The sequence below is a fragment of the Alexandromys fortis genome, unplaced genomic scaffold (genome assembly GCF_014885135.2).
Source record: "Alexandromys fortis isolate MF-2015 unplaced genomic scaffold, M_Fortis_MF-2015_v1.1 scaffold_18, whole genome shotgun sequence".
NCBI lineage: Eukaryota > Metazoa > Chordata > Mammalia > Rodentia > Cricetidae > Alexandromys > Alexandromys fortis.
Genome location: NW_026067897.1, coordinates 17,088,307 through 17,112,588, shown reverse-complemented (window position 1 = coordinate 17,112,588; position 24,282 = coordinate 17,088,307). Strand labels below are relative to the sequence as shown.

The following is a 24,282-nucleotide window of genomic DNA, read 5'->3' as shown; positions in this document are numbered from 1 at the left end:
GGGGATAGGGATAAAAGTAGCAATGAGGCCAACCTGGGTTCACCTCTCAGCCCTGTCCTTTGCCGTGCCTGAACTTTAGAACGTTTTTAAAGGTTGTTCCTCACTGATGCTAGCCGAGCCTGTATGAGACCCTGGCTTTCATCGGGATAGAAGTAGGCTACTGTTCCTTATTTCTGTTTGTTCTGAAAATGGGAGTAACTCTAGCCATGATGTTATCAGAAGGGGAAACACAGTGGTGGCACTTGGGTCCCCAGTTGATACCCGTTTCCTTCTCTTGGAGATACCTGGCATCCAGTCATCATTACCCTCGCCGAAGGATATTATAGTGGGTTTTATCAATGGTTGCTAATGTTGGTAAAGATGGCAGCCACTTCCACGCCCAATCTGCCTTTGCCACCTCCCCTTAGAAGTTATCTAACACTTTTCCGCCCGCTCCATATCTATTTCTACGTCACTGTTGGTATTAAGTACACAGAAGCTTTTGCTTTCAAAGGACCCAGGTGTGCCAGAGGATTGTACGCCATGTGGGGACGTCAAAGAGGGCCACTGTGCATGTGTGTGTTGTTCACAGACCAAGACCCACGAGGAGTTATCGGAATTGAGTGGGTCCATTATTTTTATGTCCCAGAGAAGGAACATGTGCTTTCTGTCGGTAAAAACGCCCATCTCTCCGTTCAATTTGTTTCCACAGAAGAGCGCGTTGTCCCCATTGAAGTGTGCCGTTCCAAACTGTCAAAATACTTGCAGGGAGTTGTTTTCCGCTGTGATAAATGTACCTTCACCTGCTCCAGTGACGAGAGCCTGCAGCAACACATAGAAAAGCACAATGAACTGAAACCTTACAAATGCCAGCTCTGCTACTATGAGACCAAGCACACGGAAGAACTGGACAGTCACCTCCGGGATGAGCATAAGGTACTAGCCCAGGACTTCCGGCCTCCCTCCCCTCCCCACCTCCGCACTCCTGTGGGGAGGGCCCCTGTGGGGAGACAGGTAACCGTAGTCATACCTACTGTGTGCGAGACAGGGAGATGAATTAAAGTAATTACAGTAAGCCTTCATTTTCTTAGAATAAAAGAAATTTAAGATCATTGTAGACCTTGTTTGGAAAAGTAGGTAGGGTGGAGAAGACAGTCATACCATTCAAATCGTTGGGGGATCTTTTCTTTACTTGATTTTATTTGTTTTACAGAATTTTGTTTATATTATTTATTAAGCTCCTTATCTTGTTTTTTTTGTTGTTGTTTTGTTTTGGTTTATATCCTGACTACAATTTTGCTGTCTTATTTTAAATGTGTTTTGCTATCACAGTGGGCAGGCTTCCTGGAAAGGGCAGTCTGTGGCTCTGTTGGGCTTTGATTTCTGTGATTTCACTGGCAATTGCTCAAACCCACCATTACCACAACAAGAAAGAGACCATGGCCAGTGCATCACTGAATGAACGCAGTAGTTGGCGAATAAAACTTTTAGTGTGGGTTCTTAGTTCCCAACCCCTTGACTCAATCATGTAAGTTCTTTCCAGGGTTTTGCTAATGACAGAGACTTTCAAAGGCATCACTATGAATATCTGAACAGTTTAAGAAACTGATTGTTCTGATGGATTAAGAAGGACATGTGATGGAGATTTGTGGGGTAAATTCTCTTCTGTGGTTTGCTGAGAATCAGAGCCATCCTCCATGACTGACTGTCTTACTTGGTGTAGGGCTTATTTGGTTTACCGTGGCTCTAGGTGATCACTCCAGGTTTTACACATGGCTCCCAGCACAGGAGGAGTTATGATTAGTAATTGTTTCTGAGAATAGCCTATTGAAATCCTTTCAAATGAACTGAGTTCAAAACAGAACGTCTACCAAGCATTTACTCGAGAAAAACACTTTTGATGCCGCTTCCACTTTTCTCGTTCTACATCCTCTCCCGCAGAAGCTCAGCCATGCTTTCTTCGTCTTCCAATCCCAAGTTATAAATATTTCAGTCTGAATCTTCCCTTGGTAAGGGCTAGAATTTTTCTGCTGGGTCCTGAGCTTTGTCTCAGGGCCACAATTTGATGACTTGATGGCAACTTTTGGTTGCCTGTGACAGCCTCGGAAGTTAAAGTTGAGCAAGGAAGCCGAGGTTATCTCGTTGGAAGTTTTCATATTCTTTAAAATGTCGTCTGTCTCCCTGGGCATTGCTCATCCTAACTCTCAGGGAAATGTATTTCAGAACAAGCTTCTTGTAGCCGTTCATGTGCGTATCATTTCTGCACTGTCATCTTTTGGTCATGGCGTTTGGGGGTTTGAATGACCTTGTCACGGGGCCTCATATCAGATATCCTGCTTAACAGATATTTGCATTATGATTTATACCAGTAGCAAAATTACTATTATGCAATAAAAATGATAATTTTATGGTGGGGATCACCGCACCATGAGGAACTGTATTAACAGACTGCAGCATTAGAAAGGTTGAGAACCAATTAATTTGTCTAAACGGTGAAAAGAAGCAAAGTTGGGAGACTCAGTCCTTCTTGCTTTCAAAATGAAGTGAAGCTATAGTAACTAAAAGAGTGCGCCATTGGTACAAGCATGGACACACAGTCTAAGGGAACAGAAGAAAAAAGAGTCCAAGAATAGACTGTCACTTAAATGTGGTCCATTGGTTTCCACCAAGCATCTCAATACAATAGAGAGATGGCGTTCTTTCAAAGGTAGTTCTGGAACAGCTGAGTTTACACATAAGTTTCAACCCTTGGTCTTTACATAACTGTACAAAAAAAATCTGTTAAAATTGATCATAATATTTGAGATAACCTATAGACATTAGTGAAATGAGGAATTCTGAGACATTGGGTGACAGTATAATACTTAGATAAAGCATAAAGGTTGTGGACCAGACCACAGAACCAGTTCTACTCAGTGTGAGTGAAAAATTGAATAGCCAGTTTGCTAGAAAAGGGCAAAAAAGTGGGCAAACGCTCCATTCAAAGATGCTTGGCACAATCTCCCACCAGCAAAGCAGAGATTAAGGAGGTAGTAAGTTTTCACTATCTACCATCGTGATCGATCCCAGGCTGTCAATACCCAGGTGTTGTTGGGGATGTGGAGGAAGGTGGGAAACACCATGGCGTGCTGGTAGGAGCGTGCAAGCGTACAGCTGCTCTGGAGTACTTTGGCAAAATATTTCAATGTTACTCATCGTGTTGACATCAGACCCAGCAATCCTACTCTGGCTGTCGTAGTCAGTTTTCTATTACTGTGAGGAAATGCCATGACCACTCTTATAAAGAAATCATTCAATTGGAGCTGGCTTACAATCAGAGGTTTCCACAGGCAGATAGGGAGCTGGAGACGGAACTGAGAGTTCTACACCTGGATCCCCAGGCAGCAGGAAGAGAGACATTGGACCTGGCTTGGACTCTTGAAACCTCAAAGCCTACCCACGGTGACTTACTTCCTCCAAGGAGGCCACACCCACTCCAACCAGAGGACACCTCCTAATCCCTACCAAGTAGCACCCTTCCTAATGACCAAGCCTTCAAGTCCGTGAGCCTGTGGGGACCATTCTTCGTCACAGCACCACACTGTCTTAAAGTAGATGGGTAGATGAAATACAGACTGTCTATCCAGTGGAAAGCTGCCCATGAGTAAGGAATGGATTACTGGCATCTCATGGCATGGATGGATCTCAGATCACAGTAGGTGGACAGAAGCCAGACTTTGGTTTCATGTGACTTTCTGGAAAATACATAAATGTAGCGACAGGAAGCAGCTCAGAACTTGCCTGGGTCTGAATCTTGAAAGTGAGGCTTGATTATAAAGGATGTGAGGGATGGGTCAGAGGGAAGGATATTTCTAAGCTGCCTTGGGTGAGGGTTGTACCAATGAGTAAATCTACTTTTTTTTTTTTTTTTAAAAAAAATTAGTTGTTCATTTAAAATAGATAAATTAAATGGTCAGTGAATTATACTCCAATTCCCAAACTCAACCCCATAGTAAGTCCTCAGTAGTTGCTAAGTTTCTGAAGAGTGTCCTACGAAATTGATCGTTGGACCGATAGAGCCTGATTAATGCATGAGCTGTCAACAATAAAATCCGAGTTGAGGATGGCTGCCACGTTTTCAATAAGACACTGTTCAGTGTAGTGCTTTTTATATTCTGTCGCAAATCGCTTGAGAGGATGTTGCGTGGGGAAGAAAACCTAAGGGAAAGTAAGGCACCATAGCATGTGTTTTCCCGTGAAAGGATTTTATTAATCAGAGCTGGGCTTTTCATCAGCCTTGGCCATCTGAATGCTCACCGCCAAAGCTGGAGACCTGAAGCGGATCTTTAAAGACACCAATACCGTGTGCCAGGTGGACGGAAAGCTGTTAATATCAGAAAGGGTCCTCGAAGTCAAATACATCATTGCATTTACGAACCAAAATGTCAAGGGCACTTGACGCAGGCTGCCATGTTTATCCTCAGAAGCCAGAGTGCAGAGGAGAAGGGGCGACAATCAGAACCCTCATTTTATAGGTGACAAACAGAACCCTGTCCTTCCAGACCCTTCTCCGTCAGTGAGCGAGGAATCGTGTAATCTCCTGGGATCTAAAGTAAAGAGTGCAGCTGTTTCGTTTTATCACCCGTTCACTCCCTGCCTGTTTCCCATCTCACTAGGTCCTCTGGAAGGCCTCGTTTTCTTTCCTGTCCATTTCTCCTCCTTCTCCCCTCTCCCTATACATGCACGAGGAAATCTTGGTCAGCGATACTACTTCAAAAAAACCCAAAGCTTACATTTCTCACTTAAAAAAGCACACATTTTTAAAAGAAAAATTTAAGTATATGCAGTACCTTGTTAATGCTCGTTATGATTCTGAAATCTCTTTTCCACTTAAAGGAACATAAAAATATATTATTTCCAACTTGGTTTTCTCATAAAATTATCATGTTTGGTATATTACATTTAGGACAGTCTATTCAGGCATTATACATTTACTAATTGAATTTACTTTGAAGTGGTTTTAATTTTTTATACAAATGGAGCCTCAAGCAATTGAACTCCAAGAAATGTGTATTTTTGACTCTGTGTGTGTGTGTGTGTGTGTGTTGTGTGTGTGTGTGTGTGTATGCGCGCGTGCAGGCAAGCAGCCGTTTTCAGAAAACAACAGAACCTTCAACCCAGAAACAAACAGCAAGCTCTGGGCTCTTAATTCAGTTTTCTGAATTCATGAAATACACAGTAGTACAAGTTTCAGAAAAGGAGTTTAGGGTTAAACTACAGTGTTTGGGAGAGATCTGCTTGTGTTGATTGCTCCGAGGCCACCAATAGAGTCTGACCTCAGTTGGCCTGGGTGGACCAAAGAGTTTCCTGGCCGACTCAGAAGGACATAGGACACCCCGAGGAGGAAGAGGAGAGTCCGAGGGGTTGTGCGGCCTTTTCAAAGTATGCCCTACCAAATTGGTTGTTGGACCAATAGGACCTTATTAATGCATATTTGAGGGATTAACCCAGGAAGTGGAGAGGGGCAGGACAGGATCATGTCTCTGTCACTCTGTGTATCTCTCAGATTTACTCCCTAATATTTATCTTTGATTTTTATTCTTTAATAAAATAATTTCTAAAAATCTCAATACTATAAATCTTCCCTCATTTCAAACTATCAAACATACCTTTATCCACATTTTTTTTTATTGCAATTAATTCCTGGGCTAACTACCAGTGGACAGTCCAAGGCTTCCGAAGACTTCCACAGGCTCTAGGCCTCCCTGGAGGTTTGTGTTCTCTCAACATTGCTTCTCCCTCCTGTTGGCTTTGTTTGTTGATGTGTCAACTGGACATCTGTCTCTTCATGGGGTTGAGAAGCCAGAATCAGACAAGTAAGAAATGTGACCGTTTTTCAGATGTGTGCCTCCAAGAGCCTTGGACGATATTTATCAAGTCAGCATTAGACAAAGATGTTATTTACCCATAACCTTTGAAAGTATCCACTCTCTTCCCCTGTCAAAACCCAAGGCTCCCACTCCAACTTGCTTCTCTGCAGACACATGCCTGAATTTCTTTCCACAATCTAACACTGCCTCTCCCGCTATAGACACTCAATTAAATGAATCTGGAATTGCTTCTCAAAGATGGAATTTGAAGAAGCCTCTTTGTTCAAGTTAGCGAAACTTAGTGGCCTTGCCAGCATCTTTTGCCTTTGTGTTTTGGGTTCAGAAGCCTGGCAACAGCTCAGCTGATCGGGTCAGAGCTTGTTGTTGCTGCCCTTCTCCTGGCTTCCTTCAGCACTTGTATCTGGAGTTACATACCGAGGTTTCCAAATAAGTAGACTTCATCTGGACTTCGGTCTGTCAAAACTCTGTCAAAAGTCGGTGAAAAACTCGACTGTGTTTCAAGAAAGTGGATCTGGTCCTTGTCTTCTGTGCTCCATACCTGTATACTTATTCCATGATCCTCTGTTTGTACTGTTCTTAACAGAACTTTTATTTTGAAGGACACATTTCAAGGCATGCTACTTGCCCATGAGAGTTTGCAACACAACGTTGTTATCGATACCGTTTTCCTTTCTTTCTTTTCTTTTTCTTTTTTTTTTTTTTCCTGGACTAGCAAGTCTCACCATAACAGGCATTTTTTCCCTGCATCCTGCAAGTGCTTTTGTACTGTCACGGGTGGTTTGCTATAGGAGGGGAAAAAAAAAAAAAAAAAAACAAAAAACAGAGCTATGGCTCCTGAAGAGAACCCACTTCATGACTCTAATATGTGTTTTCTAGTATGTATGTTCTCATCTTCTGACGTGGAAAACAACTGTAATTGTGTACACAGCAGTCCAAGGTTAAAAGGATGCCTGTCAAAACTACTGCATACATTTATAGTCTATAACAGATATTTACTAAGTACTTTTTAATCTCGTAGAAAATGTCTAGTTTTATTTTCACACCAGCAATCAAATTCATGGGATGCGAATGTTATGAATTCTTTATGCATTGTAGTCTCATGGGTTTTCATGTCGCCCAATAAAGTTAAATAACTCTCCTTGCATGTGAAGTGCACACCTGACCTAACAGTCCGCACTGGCCATACACAGCAAAGTAAGAGGTGTTTGCTACCCCAAAGCAGATAAGACACACAAGGTTAAACCAAGACTGAGGATCCAGCATGCTCTGTTCCTCACAGAAGCAACCATAATGAGATAGCCCACCAGCCCAGCTCACAGCGGCCTCTGAAGAACTTTCAGACCACCTAGGTGCTTTACTTGCCTGGGATGTTTTCCTTTCCTTTTCTTCCAACTTAGTTGAGGCATAGTTGACAAAGAAAACAATGTATTATTGAGGTTCACCGTGTGGTGCTGTGGAACCCTTGGAGGAAGAGCCCCCTTGCGCACTGCTGGTAAGAATGGAAATTCATACAGCCTTTGTGGAGAAGGGCAGGAGGTTCCTCGAGAAAATAAAAATTGAGCTAGACCTGGTGACTCAGGTCTGTGAATCCAGTCATTCCAGATGCTGAAATAAGATGTCTGGAAGGTCAAGGTCTGCCTTAGCTTTGGAGTAAGTTCAAGGTCAGGCTGGACAGCCTACCTCGATGGTGAAAAGCTGTCTCCTGTATAAAAAGTAGAAAACAGTAAAAAGGACTGGAGATACAGCTTAGTGGGAGGCATGAGTGGAGTACATTGGACCAACCGTTCCTCTTCTGAAAATGTAAGGAGAAGATGATCTGGTATCCCCTCTCCCCTGAGACCATGTGCTCCTGCTGCCATCGTATTGTTTACATTGAAACCACCAAAGCATCTGCTGGTGTGTAATAAATGAAGAAAATTGTGGTGTGCACGATGGAATATTATTCAACCAGAAAAAGAAAAGGAATCCTGCCATTCAGGACAACCGGATGAACATTGGATGTGTCCTCTCTTTAAGGTTTCACCGTAACTCTGCAGGGGCATTGCCACCTGAGAATGCAACATGCTTTTCAAATTATTATCTTATTTATTTTTATGTAAACCAGTGTTTTGATTGCATATGTGTGCATGCCTGGTGCCCACAGAAGTCAGAAGAGGGTGTTGCATTGCCCAAGATTGGAGTTCATGATGCTTGTGAGCCATCATGTGGTTGCTGGGAATTGAACCTGGGTCCTATGGAAGAACAGCCAGTCCTCTTACCCGCTGAGCCATCTCTCCAGCTCCTTTCACAGCATTTTAAATCTGCATCCTGCGGGCAATCGTACAGATACTGTTTTGTTTTCCACACCGATTCCCTTCCTGTATCCCCATCTGATTTTCAAAGACAGTCAACGAGCTGCTTGCAACTGTGCCTAAGTCAGGGGTTAGCAGAAGGGTGACCCGTGGGCTAACACCAACACACCACTTGAGTTGGCATGGCCCATCATCCAAGAAAGTATTGGAAAGTTTTAAGGAGTTGGAAAGCTCAAGAGCATATTTTCTGACCAACAAAGCAGTGCAGATTCCCTAGCTCGCTTTCCGTAAATAGGTGTTGATGCACGTTCAGCTGTGTGCATCTTCACCTGGCGCTCCTGGCGGCTTCTGAGCAGTCTAATCACTGTGGGAGAGGCTCTGTGATCTACAAAGCTTACAAGAGTCATATCTCTGCCTGTGCGTAAGTCATTCTCAGCACCACGGTGTCAGTTAGCGACCACCAGGCATTAGGGATGCCAGCAACAGGCCATGGTCCCATGTGATCTGCTGTTACTTTTTCTAGAGAGGGAAGGGTACTCTGGCTGTTCTGATGGTGAGAATAAATGGTCGGGAATAGGAGCATCCTGATTGGGTGTCTCATGGGAAGATAAACTTGTGCAGCTGTGTCATTGTGTGTGAGGGATGCAGCAGGTTCAGGAGTGCAGGCTTAGGAAGAGGAATGTGCTGGGAAGCTCAGTGAGTTGATGTGATGGGAACAAGGGTTGCTTGGAGGAGGTGTGTAAACCATAGTCGTCCCCCCCCCCCATGGATTTTTGTCCTCAGGGTGAAGATTGATATTTTACAAGCCTGTGATGTGTGTGTGTGTGTGTGTATGGGGCTTTTGTATACAGGTGTATGGAGCCCAGAGGCCACTGAGTATCTTCCTCAATCACTTTCCACAGGAACTCTCAACAATTCTGGGGCTCACCCACCCAAAGTCCCAGCAAACCTTTCTGTCTCCCGCTCCCCAGAGCTAGGACTGAAGGGCGTACCACCACGTCCAACTTTTTATGTGGGTCCCGGGGATCCAAACTTTGTTCCTCACTCTTGTACAGGAAGCTCTTACTGACTTAGTTGTCTCCCCAGCCTCCTACCATTTCCTTAATGATGGCTGTGACCACACCGGGGAATAGATACAGGAAGAGGGGAGAGTGGATGCTGCCGAACCAATTTTGCAATGGTGATCCAGACAAAAGAGATGGTGGGGCTAAGCAGGCCGGTAGAAAGGCTTCTTTCTTCTGTGTTCAGATTAGCATTTAGATGGCTAGTTTGGGGGTTTTAAACATTAGAATAACCCAGCACTATAAAGATTTTTTTTTTAATCTTAGAAATCTCATTACATAGCAAAAAAAAATAGTTTTACGTCTTAATTGCCTTGCAAAGATTACAGACATCTTCAGGACAGATAAATCCCCGGTTGTCCCGGGATGAACGTCTACCTTGGAAATGCCACATACTGTTTCAAAATTGTGCAGAATCCAAAACGTTGAACCGTTTCCTAGGGAGGGAAAACGCACAAGCATCGTTCACCAGAAATTCCTGAAAAGGAAGAGGGACAACAGAGCATTTGGTTTAATGACAGATCTCCTTCTGGTACCATGAGCTTCGTGAGAACAACGGGCTATGAAGAGGAACCCCAGACCTGGCGAGGAGAGAGCAAAATCCACTGATTTCATGGATCCCGTTTTCCTAGGTAGACCAGCAAACCACCATGAACGAGCGAGCCTTCTGCCTCCCCTCAGATGTTCCAGTCTTCTATCCAGAGTTGCCAGGGCGGTGTTCGGTCTTCTCTCAGCACTGCGTTGGCCCCGGTCCTCTGAGTCGAGTTCTCTCACGTTTGCCACGGCAAATGATGACGAGCCCATCTGCCAGGCATATGGAATTGGTGATGCTCAGCAAATCTTTGTCCCAGCCTGGCCCCAGAGAATATTTCGAACTGTCTTGTGAGCCCTCTTTCCTCTCCTGTGCCCTCATTGTACCGTCTACCACGGCAGCTGTGGAAGCGGCCTACCTAATTATTGATGTCTGCCATCATTCGACAGCCTTACTGTGAGCTTCTGAGGCAGGAACCGAGTCGTGTTTGTCTTGGCCTTCCCCTCCCTGGCCTTCCACAGGGGATCGGAGCACCCACCTCATCCAGAGTCGTAATCTCTGGCTTGTTTTAGCGGCCTCACCTGTCATCCCTACCAGCTCGGTGCGTGCAGCTGCCAAAGTTCAGATGAGAGGAACAGAGAAGGCAAATTTTGTGCTCCTGTTGACCTGGTAACCAGAGCTCTATAGATTTTCTAGTTTGGATTATTGCTTCCTTTGAGCGATACTTTGAAGAAAACTCAGGTTCCCCCATTATCCTAACTACATTTTAGGTAAACAAAAATCACCCACTGTGTGTGTACATGTTCTCCACTTTGTTTTGAGATGGGTCTGTTCCTGAACCTGGAACTTCTCTTCCGGGCTTTTATGTGGGTCCTCACCCCCGAGCAGTAAATCCTTTTCCCACTGAACGGTCTCATCAGCCCCATAGTTAACACACACTGGATGAGCTCTTAAGGTTAGTTAGCTGTGAGTTTTTTGTTTTGTTTTGTTTTTTAGGTAATCCTAGTCTCATAAATAGGCTGTGGTCAGGTTCAAACACATAGCTAAACTAGTAGCAATAGTATGGTCTCCAGGAGAGGCTACGAGTCTATAAAGTTAAGAGTCTGAAGTCTTGTGGTTCTGGCTGGATCAGCCTAGAAGTGTGCTTGACAGGAGCATCGAAGAAAGTTCTGACTCTCACTGCTGGTAGTCAGGGTACCTCGAAGAGCATCTTTGTATGCAGAGCTATTAAAAGTTTAGGGAGCTAAAGATACTCGTATTTTTTTTTTTAACTCAGCGTTGACTCGGTGCTATAGGTTTTGTGATGCCTTGGGCTTTGTTTTCGGTACCCGTGTCTCACAAGTTTGATGAGAAGGTTCAGTGATGTTCTCTGTGGAATGGGGAGTCGGGAACAGTTCTGTCACTGAGAGTCAGGGTGAAGAAAAGGACCCCTCAGGCTCCTAGTTTGTTTGGTCTCGGATGCAAACACACAGACATAGGGGGAAATTCTACTGGAATGATCTCCTCCCGAGAGAGCCTGTGCGGTCTGGTTCATTATTCCATCATCTGCTTGGGCCTTTTTCAGGTCAGCCGGAACTTCGAGCTGGTTGGACGGGTTAACTTGGATCAGCTGGAACAGATGAAGGAGAAGATGGAGAGTTCCAGCAGCGACGACGAGGACAAGGATGACGAAATGAGCAGCAAGGCTGAAGACAGAGGTTAGTCTCACCCTGCCCTCTGAGTCCCAGATGGCACCCAGAGCGTCCACAACCGAGACAGAAGGGAGGCAGGAGGCTGCTGTAGGAAGAACAGAAGGAATGATCCTTCTTGGTTAAGTAGCAGAACAGACCGGCTTCGGCACCATCAGGGGCCCTGTCTTTACAAACTATTACCAGCTATAGACACTCCAAGGAAAACAGAGATTTTCTTCCTAATTATAGATATATGTTTGCTGGAGGGAAAAAATATGGCTCCTGGCAAGGAAACCTAGTTCGGAGGAACCTTCAAAATGAAGATAAGCAAAGAGCAGGCTGAATGACGCTGTGGGGCTATGGAGGAGCGGGCGTGAACTTGGAACTGCACACTCAGAATGATGCTGCTAGGGTCGTAGTGAGAGGATGCAATGAACTTGAACTCTCGACACGATTCCCTGTGGGCTTTCCTCTTAACTCCCTTAGAGCTCTGTTTCCATTCTGTCAAGAGGGAGAGACTGTCTCTCTCGTCCTTCTGTGTACATGCAGAAAACACCAGCAAAGGTTTTGTGGGAGTTTTGAACTATATTTTAACTGCCATTCTGCCATTATTCTAAGATAAAAAGATTCCAAAATGTGTTAGTTACAGATAACTCATTTAGGAGATCTAAAAAGTTGTCCTTATCTGCTGGTTAAACATGGAATACTCTGGGCGTGTTCAGGCTGACTGAGGTGTGCGTGCCTACGTGTGTGTTGGGATGGGGATGGAGGGCTAGAAACAGGGGGGGTTCAGCAGCTAAGAGTGCTTGCTGCTTTTGAAAGAACTGAAGTTCAGTTCCCAGCACTCAGTTTTGGCAGCTCACAGCCACCTGTAACCAGCTCTAGGGGCTCAGATTCCTTCTGGCCTCCGTGTGTACCTGCATTCCTGTGCACGTAGCCACAGACATACTCAAAATTCAAAAGAAGTAAGGTAGCCTGGGATGGGTTCTTTGAGTTACTGCAGATCATGCATGGATACTGTAAATATGAGGAAAAAGCATTGCAGTGATGGGAAAATCATATTAACAGCCATTACTGAACATCATTTCTTTAGTCTCATGAAGCATGAAGGGGTTTCCACAGTTACCTGGTCAGATCATGGCCCCTGTCTATAGGACTTGGCTTCATGTTTTGGTGAGATCACCAACTATCAAATAATAGTGATGGTGGCATTGATATTTGTGGTATATAATAATGATAGGGTGGACAGTATATAGATTTTTTTTAACTTAAAGTCTTCAAACTTTGAACTTTGGTGTGTTTTTTGGTTTAAATTGACAAGCAAAAAATATTGTATATTTAAGTGTTTTAAAATTGTGGAATGGCTAAATGGAGCTAGTTAATGTAATTTTTTCTCACATACTTATCTTGGGAAGTAAGAACTTAGTCAACTGAGTAGTTTCAAACTTCAGCAGTATTATTAATTATAGTCACCACGATAGAAAATTGATCTCCTGAACTCTCACTCTTCCTATCTACGTGAAACTTGGTGTCTTGACCAATGTGTCCCCAGCTGCCCACCCATGGGCTTTGGCAATACCCACGTCACTGAGTTTGACCAAGGTTTCACATTGAGTGAAACCGTTTAGGATTTGCCTTTGCGCACGGTTTATTTCCTTTAACGTGCAGCCCTCATCCATGTCGCCTCAGACGACAGGATTCCCTGTGTTAAAGTAGAACGGTGTAAAGGGCACACCAGTGGGTGTGTGTTTCATCTCTTCTGTTTCTTTTCACACAGCAATGGCCTCGGTGGTGGATTCTGTGTCTCTGCTTTTGTGAGTGTTGCCGGAGTGCCTGCTCTCTTTGGTAGACTCGCTTTGTTTCCTTTGGGTGTCAAGCCAGTAGTGAGCTTGCTGAGGAACTTAGAATGGTCCGTGATGGCTACCCTAATTCTTGTTCCTAATTAGTTACGAGTCTGCAGTGTTGTGCTTTTCTTAGCTTCACCAACACTTGTTAGCATTCCCTTTTTTGGTCGTAGACACTCTTAACTGCTTTGGAGCAGTACCTAAGGTTCGAATTTGCATTCCCTCCTGTCCATGATGCGGAATGTCTTTATAGCTGATGTCCTTTGCATATCTTCCGAGAAATGCTTGTACAAAACCTTTGTCTATTTCTTAACTGGGGAAATTCTTCACTCAAGTATTGGCTGAGTTGTTTGTGTTCTGCATACGTCCGGGATGTTGACTCTGTGACAGATGTGTGGTCCGGGATGCTGACTCTGTGACAGATGTGTGGTCCTGGATGCTGACTCTGTGACAGATGTGTGGTCTGAAGATGTCACCTCCCCTCTATGGGCGCCTTTTCACCCAATGTCTCCTTAAAGGCTCAGAAACTTTTCAGCTTGATTTAGCTCCTGATCGTCTATTTTTTTTTGCTTTTTTCACTTGTGCTTTGGGGGTCATGTAAAAAACATGAAAAATCGTCTTCAACCCATCTTGAGACCGGTGTCACGGAGATTCCCTGTTTCCTCCAGCAGTGTTTACAGCTTCAGGGCTTACATTACATTTCAATCTCTTACTTCTTCTCTTCTTCTTTTGAGTTTTTTGTTTTTGTTTTGTTTGTTTTTTTTTTTTTTTTTTTTTTTTTTTTTTTTTTTTTTTTTTTTTTTTTTTTTTTTTTTTTTTTTTGCTTGCTGGAAGATCAGGATCTGGTTTCTTCCTTCTGCCTAGGATGCCCGATTGTCCCGGTGATCATTTACAAGGCTGTCTTTTCCTCCATTGCCTGATATTGGCAACCTTCTCAAAAATCAGTGGCTGTAAATGTAAGATTCACTTCTGGACTCTGTTCTGCTCCGTTGGTCCATGAATCTGATTTTAGGCTGTTTTGATTGCCTTAGTTTTGCAATATCATCCTAAAGTCACAGAATGTGGAGCTTTTTATGTTTTCTCTGTGTAGCTCTAGTTGTCCTGGAACTCTACTTTAGACCAGGCTGGCCTCGAACTCACAGAGATCCGTCCACCTAACTCTGCCTCCTGAGTGCTGGGATTAAGGATGTGTGCCACCACTGCCTGATTTCAAACTTCTTATCTTGATCACACTAGATTATTGTGTTTGGGGGGGGGGGTCTTCTGTGGTTATTTGGTATTATAAAGATAAGAAAAAGTTAGAGATGTAACTGACTGATAAGAGTACTTGCCTGTTGTGTGAGAGGCCACCTTCTCACACCACCCCATCACTGCCAAAAACATGGATTAAATGACATGACAGCCAAGACATGAACCTATCTAGAGTATAGTAGGTAACTAAACTATAAACCCAGCGAGGTTGAATCTCACAGTCTTCTGGCTCCATTGTACACTGCACACACTTCCAACCCCCCAAGTGATAAAATGTTCTTTATTAAAGAGAACATAGCCATGAAATCTGAAGGTGCATGGGCCCTGGGGCTAGACTCTAAGGGCCCGTGGCAGAACATCGGGCCAGCCTGAGCCAGGTGTCTTTTGTAGGTAGTTCTTTTCTGATGTGGGTTTCTCAGCCACGCCCTTCCACTGTGATAACCAGTTTGGCCTTTGAATCTTCAACCAACAAAGATAACAGAGCCTGGCTGTCAAGCTGCTTGCCTGTAGCCAGCCCGAGAAGCGACACAAACCAAACAGCCTCACCTGTGGATCACGCCATTTCTTCTCAAGGAAATGATTGTGAACCCAGAAGTATCTTTTTTTTCTCTTCCTTTTTTTTTTAAGGAAAAAAAAAAAAAACCTTTTCACAAACATGTTCTTCATAACAAATTCTTACCATCCCTGCACTGTTTTGAGTGTCCTCAGGGAGAGGGAGGGAAAGGATGGTTCCGACTGAGGGCACAGAGGGTCCTTTTTCTTCGTGATGTTCTGACCTTGCTGTCCCTCTTTAGGAGATAAAAGATTCCTTATTGGGTATCATGGCTTTCTCATGTCTAAGGCTGAGCACATGCTATTTCTGAAGCCATCAGCATTCCAGAGTCCTCTGTTTCCCCAGTGATGTCTCCCAAAAATAGATGAAACAAGCCTAGGCCGTGAGGAAGCACAGTCCATGGTGAGATGTGTAAGGTAGCAATCAGGCTGGTCCAGCTCGGCCTCTCTTTGCCCATTGGACTCTCAGCAGGAGACCAGATGTAACTAGAGAGAACGGCAGGCCTTCTGCTTCTACCTGGAAAATGTGTGTCTGCATCCACCATACCTAAACACATGACGCAAAAGTCCTTCTCGGGTAAATAAGTTAGTATGGGGGACTGACCCTAGTGCCTTAGGAATTGCAAGCCAAAACCGTCCCTTCCCTGCCACCCGTCCTTGCAAGAACAGCTTCCTTTGTCCCATCCCCTTTGAAACCATCTAGAATCAATCTTCCACCACCTCAGTAGATTCTTGCCAAGAAGACAGAGTCAACAATAGCCTCGGGTGTTTTTGCCAGACATCCTGGCTTCTGGCAGAGGCCAGGAGGGGGTATTAGCTCAGCTCTCAAGCTGAGGGAGAGTGATTGAAGATCTGACAGGTAGAATGGCTTCTTCTTTGAGGATGAAGCTGAGCATGTGCCCTTGGAGACAATAGATGACTGGCTTCATGTTTCCTGAGGGCAAAGGAGCAAGTGCTAGCGACATTCTCCTCCCGGGTAATCTGGGCTTTCATAGAGATGCCTTCCGCTGGGGGCTCCACGGCCTTCTTGCTACCCAGTTCCTTTCCAAACAAGAGAAATGGGGAGTGTACTCAACACAGACACACAGCAAGATTGGCCCGGGAAGCTCAGAGAGAATTTCAGAGAGCAGCCACGCATGAAGAAATTGAAAGAACCCAAGCTGAAGGCTGCCCGCCCCGCCCCCTCTCATTATGCAACTGGGAGGAGTCAGGAAGGCATTCTGTTGATTTCTTGCCCAAGATAATCCCTGCTAAGGAATTAATGCGCGGAGCAGATGGTGCTGTCTCATTTCCAGTGAAAAGAATCAAGGAAGATAGTCTGTGCAATTATTTTTAATGGCTTGTGTGGTGATCTTCTTAATTTGTGAGATGTCTCGTCTTTTGTGAAAACTGGCCTTGTTCACATAGCCTTTTGTGAGAACAGAGCCCCAGTTAGTGTCCTGAAGATTTCCTGAGCTATGGGAGCATTTCAAGCAGGAGATGTCTTCCTGTGACATCTGGTCGGTGGGGCCCACAGAGATGACGATGATCAGATTTCCCCCCAAACTTCATCCTTTTTGCAGAATGGCTTGCCAGTGTGAGGTCTTGGCCCTTCGTGGGCCAGTGTAAGACTTGGGGGCTTAGGACACAGGACAGCACAAAGGCCATGGGAGCCCTCACCTTTGAGCTTGCCAGGGGGTGTGGCCTAAAAGCAATTAGCTAAAGGACCACGTTTATCAGATCCCTCACTTGTGCCAGTATCACAGGAGTAAACAAAACAGCTGCGTCAATATTTGATGTGTACACCAGACCGGTCCCGAAATGTCTGTCTGGCCCTGCATTTGTGAATATCACCGGTTGAGGAATAAATACCGGGCAGCTGGACCAGGATCAGTCATTGACTGGAGACATGCTTTCTTTTCTTTTTTAACGATTCCATGTGTTTATTTATGGCACGCGTGAGAGAGTGGCATATGCGTCGGTCATACTTGCAGGAGTTGCTGGTTTTCTTCTCCCGTCCTGCGGGCTCCAGGAAGCAGACTCAGATCAGGCCTGGTGGCAAGCAACACTAATCCCCTGAGCCATCTCTCTGTACCAGACACGCTTCTATATAGGCCCCCACCCCCACCCACGTCACTCTGTCTAGGGCCCCCGATCACCACGAGGTTCTTTGCAGGGCTTCTAACTGTCCCAGGAACACATTGAACTCATGTTATAAGCTTTGGACTCACTTGGGATTGAGTAAAAAGCCCTGTGGTCTATACTGTATGACCATGCTGGGCTCTTCCTGGGGTCTGTTTTCTTCTTGGTGGAAAGAGGAACCTGATTCAGAGAGACACTGAGTGGTGGCCAAGCTGTCAGAGCCCTTGCCCAGAGTGTGCAGAAGGGATGGGTCAATTAGAAGATGGATGCCATGGGATCCCAGAGGAGACCCAGGAGCCTTTTCTGGCAGGAGATTTGTTAATGATGGAAGCTATTGCTTAAGTGACTGGAACTCAGGACAGTTCCTGAGAGCTATCCAAGTCATCAAGTCTGGTGACGGCCCACGGGGTCGCTTCCCAGGTAAGTCAGGAGCCGTTTCCCCTGCGAATGTTGATTCCGGAAGCACACAGTTCTCACGCAGGTCCTTCCTTTCTGTTTTGGCAGAGCTGATGAGATTTTCTGACCGCGGGACTGGCGTGAACACGGAGAAGCGGTTTCCATGTGAATTCTGTGGACGGGCGTTCTCTCAGGGCTCTGAGTGGGAACGCCATGTGCTGAGACACGGCCTGTAAGTCGGGGGCCCTAAGAAGACCTTTGTCCCAAGTGACCGAGAGCTGGGAGGGAGGCTAGGCTTTCTCTGAGAGTGCGTAGACCAGCCCGCCCGTGTCACTTTAAAACATCTGCCCTGACACAGACCAGGTGGCGCAGTCCCCCAGGCTCGAGGGTAATGTATCTCTTGGTTTGCCCATCTCTGAGAAAATGTGAATCTGGATCTGAGCTTCTGGCTTCTGTGTTGCTTGTTTTATGAATGGCCTTGATCATGTCTTACCTCAGAGATACAGCTCCATCCCACCCACCTCCCGGGTAAAGGAGGTAAAACGTTCCTAGGAGGTTCTGACTGCTCACCTCTTTGAAGGTAAAATTGCTCCTTCTTCAAGGAACCCTTAGCCCAGCCCACACAGAGAGAAGTCAGTTGTGGTTTGTGTGAGATGCCCGTGTAAGGTGTCCAGACTTCTGAGAATAGAACTACAGGTTTTTAGATTTTTGTATGTTTGGGTGATTTAGTAATAGACCTGATTAATCTTTAATACTAGACTTGCCCCTTAATCATGATTGGCCAGGACCTAAGCTTCTGAGCTCAGCCGACGGGTCTAAACATGAGGAAGTTCTTGCTATTTCCCCGCTGTAGCTCAGGGAAGGAGATATCAAAATATACTAAGGTGGTAAGAAAACAAGGCATAATCATAGCGTAGGACAACATTGAATATTTTTCAGGATCCAAATTGTTAGAAAGAAAGAGAATGACAAAAAGAAAATCCCTGGCAACTTAGTTATATACACATCGAATTCCTTTGCTTTTAGGATCAGAGAACTAAGGGCAGATGCGTTTTGTTAGTTTACTGAGGAAAAATCTGTGAGGGGCCCAGGGGAGGTTCACTCAGCTAATAAAATGCTTGAGGATTTCAGCTCCCTGCCCAGAACCCAGGTTAAAAGTGGTGGCGCACACCTTTAGTCGGGAGGCAGAGGCAGGTGAATCTCTTGAGTTTGAGGCCAGCCTGGTCTACAAAGAGAGTTTCAAGACAGCCAGAGAAACCCTGTCTTAACGAAAACAAAAGCTGGGCATGGCAGTGTGTATCTGGCTTGCCAGGTCTGGGGAGGCAGAGCCAGAAGGATCCCTTGAGCTTACTAGCTAGCCAGCCTACTAGATTTGACCTAGCCAGCGAGAATGCCCTGTCTTAAAACAGAAAGATGATGATGCCCGGGGAATGATATGTGAGCTGTACTCAGCTCCTGAACCCCACCCGCTTCTCCCCCCCCACTCCCCTCCCCCATCCCCACTCCACTATGTAACGGTTGGAATTAGAGACACGTGCCACCGCGTCTGGCTGACGTCTGTCTCTGACATTTGTTTTGTTTTCCCAGGGCATTGCACGACACCAACCAAGTGAGCAGAGACGAAGTCCATACGAAAGAGCTGGTAGACGACAGTATGCAGCTGCCCTCCATAGAGGCGAAGGAAGACGATGAGCCAATCGGGATAGACTTTTCCCTAAAGAGCGAAACCGTAGCCATCTGTGTAGTAGCTGCCGACAAATCTCTACTGGAGGGTGCAGAGGCCAAAAACGAATGAGAGTTTGGTGAAATTCTTATCAAACCTTACTTGAACCGTGATGAAAATGTGGGCGGGCCGGCGTGGGCTGAGACGGGAGAGGACAGAGAAGAGAGAACAAAGCTGCTCTTAGGACTAAACAATCTATTTTCAAAGCACTGGTAGCTGTGTGAGTGAGTATGTAAATTAAAGTTATTTAAACGATCGGAATACGTGGCTCCTGTCCCGTCCCTACATCCTTCTTCCCGGATCTTCACCACGGAAGTTTTCGTCGGCTGCGGTTTGGGAAGTACCTTCCACGGGCACGGCGGGCGCTCTCCGTGACCCTCTCGGACAGTGTGTGGCAAACCGAAGCTCGGGGACAGTAGAAGACTTCTCCTAGGGGAACAACTTTGTGGGCGCACAACTTTCCGTGCGTTTTTCTAGTTTTAATACCTTAAGCTCTTTTTCAAGACCTAACTGCAGCCGCTTTGGGAGAAAAAATAATAAATAATAATAATAACAGAACAGAAAAAAAAAACTGCTCTGCATACAAGAGTCCCCTGTTTCCTAGTACCTCAGACTTAACCAAGGGAAGTCTCCGCGTTTCTCTGTACTACCTGTCGCCCTTGTGGTTAACCGTAGAGAGAGCTGCTGGACAGGATGGTGAACGGAGGGGAAAGAGAAAGACTTTTAAAGAAAGGAACACAAATTGTGCTTAAAATCCCCACGCGGGTTTTATTTCTTAAAATACTGTGATTTTTTTAATTATTTTAGTAAAAAACAAAACAAACAAACAAAAAAAAAAAAAAAAAGAGAAACAGACTTTAATGGCTAGGTAGGTGTGTGTGAACTGTCACCCCGTACTCCAGGTAAGCCGTTTCTTAGTGTTCAGCTATAATTTAGAATTTGGTAGGGTTCGTGTGAACTAATTTTAAGGTGATTGTGGGGTTTCGTTGGCCACATGTTTATTTCCTCTCGGTCTGAGTGTTACGAACACAGCACAAATTCGGTTGTTCTTTTTCCATGTGACTTGTCCTTTGTGTGTCTGTGGTTGTTCTCATTGGAGGTCGATGGAGCGGTAGAGGATTTGTGTGTGTGCGTGTGTGCATAGGAATTTTTATAATTTTAATACAAAGAGGTCAGCGTCCCTTGTTGTTGCTGTTTTGTTTTTGTTTTTAATTTAAAGAACCAACCTCCCGGCACAGCTATGCAGCGCGTGGGCCAGACAAAGAGGTCCGCCTCTCACCTTTTTGCTTCTTCTCGAACAAACACGTCGTCTGTCTCATACCAACAATCTCTCTTCGACTGGGGCTGGCTTCTGTGTGTGATTTGAACTCTGTTTTGTTTGCTTTCTGCATTGTGAGGTTTTCTCGTTTCTTGGGGGAGCCATCCTTTCACGAACACGAGCAAGGGATGGCATATCCTACAGGGAGCCTGAAGAAGGGCTTTTCTCTTTCCATCTAGCTGGTCTGTTTCCCCACATAAGCTCCTTTCTTTCTTTCTTTCTTTCTTTCTTTCTTTCTTTCTTTCTTCCTTTCTTTCTTGTCATTTGGCTAGGGCATCTTAGACTAAACTTAAGTCTACATTTATAGTATGTTCTGATTGTGAACAAGGGGTTTCATTCCAAAAAGTATAGAAGAGCTTTCTTGAAGCTTAGGTTTTAGGTGTGTGTGTGTGTGTGTGTGTGTGTGTGTGTGTGTGTGTGTGTGCATAAGTACACATGTGTGATGAATGTGTGTGGGCGAATGTATGTCCTTTGGTTACTATGTTTCTTCTTTTGTTTTTGTTGTTGGTTTTTTTGTTTTTGTTTTTTTAACTTGGAAGGGTTGATGGGTTTGGGGGGGTGGGCCAGAAGGGATGAGGGACTACTGAGATGACGGTGTCCCACATAGCTTCAAATAAAATCCATGGAAAGATGTCGAACTTGTGAAGTAAGTACTTACTTGAAAAGCATGTTTTTGTTTTTGTTTTGTTTTGTTTTAATTTTTCGGCTTTTTTTTGCTATTAAAAATTTTTATTTGTAGGGTGTTAATTTAATGTTTTTTAGGGATGGGGGCCATCATATGGAAAGCAAAAAAGGGGGAAGTGTGAAATCTCTAGACAAAGATTCTTTTGTGTCCTTACTTGTTTTTGATTGGCCTCATTTCCAATGTACTAAACAGTTTCATGCCTGGATTGGATGTTTGCGATGATTACCAAAAACAAACAAACAAAACAACGAAAAAAAAAAGAGAAAATAATTGAGACATGCTTTTATCACTACTTTATTTTTCAAATAACATGTAAATATTGTAATCCATTGGATTTTGTTTTGCTAACCTGTTAATAAAAATATGGGACCATTATCCTTTTAACAAGGCTAGAATGTCATTTTTTTTCCCCTTTTCCAAACATATACCTGATGTTTTGTGGCCACACATTTTTGGATGCATTCTGTTTCTGTTGACTGTAATGACATAGAATTTACAACATTTTTTTGTTGTTGTTTAATTTATACAGAGGACATTTTTTTTCAGAGCTTGAGAGAAGAAAATAAATAGCAAAATGATAACCTATTGACTCCAATAATCAGTGTTTCCTGAAACTTGATGAAGGACAAGAGGGATCCTGACTCCTTGAAGCCAAGGGTTTAAACACACAAAAAAATGAAAAATAAAAAAAAATTAAAAATAAAAACCACAAGTAGGTTATTCAAGTTGTTTGCAACATACATTTTGTAAAGAAATGTGAGAAATTAATAAAGAATTTTTTTCACATGTGTCTATGTGCATCTGCCGTAAGTCATTTGTGGGTGTGATTACAGACGGGCAGGCTGGAGAGAATGACAAAACCCGTTTCCAGTCTATGACATACTGAATCTAAACAGATGTGGAAAATGGGAGATCGGGGTGAGGGGTGAGCTGGAGTTTTAAATGTCAGCATTCCTGCATCAGGACGTGCAACACGGATGAAATGCTGATGGAGGGGATGTTTTCCACCACAAATGAGAATCACTTGGTTGTGGTAGCTCACACCTGAATTCTCAGCGTCTGAGAGATTGATGCAAGAGGATCACCACAACTACTACCCCCTCCACCACCACCACAACACACACACACACACACACACCATGTACATCCCCCTCCAACATAAATTGTGGATCAAAGTGAAGCTTCAGGAAAAATGCCAATACTGGATTTTCATCCAGGAACTCAGAGCCCATGATAGTCACAGCCTCTGGAGGATCCTGACTGGCACCTCTACCTCCTCAAACCCTGTGCCACAACACAAGTTACCTTACTGTGTTGTGTATCGGGCACAAATTATCACCATTCCTTTAAAGGTTTTTGAGCCACCCTGTTAGCAGCCAAAGGAGGAATTAGTCACCTAATTAGTCCCAAAGACAGCCTGGTGGCCTTGCCCTTCCTTAGTACTTTGCTGGCCCTTGGTCAATGGAGAGTTGGGAAATGAGAAGGTCAGACACCTCAAGGCTGTGTGTGTGTGTGTGCTGGAAACGAACTCAGATAAGCAAGGACGATGCCTAGGGATGGTAGCTGTGAATTGACAAAAATACATTTTGTGAAGCTATATAGACTCTACCAGGTGCCTGGGTCTGGCCCCGCTCACTAGGCAACAAAAAACAAGTATCCGTCAGGCAGAGTCTTTCTTCTAACGGTCTAGGAGTCCTCAGGATGTAGTAGGATTTTGCATTAAGTTCCTCACTTGAGATTCCTATCCCTCAATGCAGAGATGCTGTTCTCCAGTGACTTCTAACAACCGTTACGAACCGCGTCTTTAACTGAGTTTAATGTCTAACCCATGCTTTCTCTCTGTTTTATGTAGAGGAGGTGGAACTTCTAGATGCCCTGGCCATGGTAGGGGACACAAAGCGAAGTTTAACCCCTCTGACTTAGCATAGTAGAGGGGTTTGAATTCTGTGGTGTGGCCTTCCTCCTGTAACCCTAGCTTCTTCGTCTGGTAATGTGAGGAGACTTTCATCACGGCACATATATCCCAGGGCCACTTATGGACTCAACCCAGTCACAGTCCCAACAATCCACATAGGGGTTGGAAAATGTCTGGTCTAGACTACCAATGAGTCCAGAAAGAATGTAAGCCAGGAGCTTCTACCACCGTGCAAAACAGAGCAACGGGAGACATGAAAACCTTGTGTTCTTCAAAAACACAGGCTGTTCCTCCCATCAGCCAGGTGCTTATACATTTTTTAGAAGGTATGGTGCCAGCAACCTGATAACTGACAGACAGACTGACATGGCTCGGGGCTTTCGACAGCTTACAGACAAGGAGGGTAGAATTGAGATTTGTAAAGGGAACTCCCATCAAAGGTTCTGCTGGGGCCTTCATTCGATCTTTAGGAAGCCTTGGGCCTGTGCGTTGATGCAGCTAGCTCTCTATGTACTTGAGGGTGAGTGTTTTCTGTCCACCTAAGGGAATACCCTTGGATTTAGGAAGACATGGCAAATCTATTATTGAGTGAGCGTTCCCTCCTATACTTAATTAAGCAAATGGTGCTGTGGGATATGTTCCCCCAACCCTCATCTCTGCCCCCCCCTTTTTTTCCCACTGTCAGGCCATCACTCTTAGGAATAAACTTAACAAAATCAAGCACCTCCTACCTTGTACAAGTGAATTGAAGAAAAAAAATTGGGCTTTTAGCATAGGTGAAACCTTAAGAATTTCTTTTCAGCTGGGTGTGGTGATGTAGATGTTTAATCCCAACACTCAGAGGGCAGAGAAAGATCTCTTGAGTTCCAGGGCAGCAAGGTCCACACTGGTCAGGGATATGTAATGACACCTTGTCTCTAAGTAAATAAATCAGTTAATTTTTATAGTTCTTAAAGAAATGTCAGCCGGGAGGAGGGTATTAAAGTAACTTCGGTCCCTCCCACGTTCATATCCTGGAATTTTTTTTAGCCCTTTTGTTGTTGGTCTCTCCTTCCATGGTTCATATATGACTAT

The 24,282-nt window shown here is 44.6% G+C and overlaps 1 protein-coding gene across 5 annotated transcripts in view; it reads left to right on the top strand.

Annotated features, from left to right (window-relative positions):
* Nucleotides 1-22,068, top strand: part of Znf462 (zinc finger protein 462) — a 134,104-nt gene extending 112,036 nt beyond the window's left edge. For all 5 annotated transcript variants that reach the window (XM_050165899.1, XM_050165891.1, XM_050165908.1 and 2 more), the window contains exons 10-13: nucleotides 692-915; nucleotides 11,298-11,430; nucleotides 17,676-17,799; nucleotides 19,155-22,068. In XM_050165899.1, coding sequence (XP_050021856.1) covers nucleotides 692-915; nucleotides 11,298-11,430; nucleotides 17,676-17,799; nucleotides 19,155-19,362 — 689 coding nt within the window. In that variant the 3' untranslated portion in view covers nucleotides 19,363-22,068. The remainder of the gene's footprint in view (nucleotides 1-691; nucleotides 916-11,297; nucleotides 11,431-17,675; nucleotides 17,800-19,154) is intronic.
* Nucleotides 22,069-24,282: the final 2,214 nt, after the last annotated feature.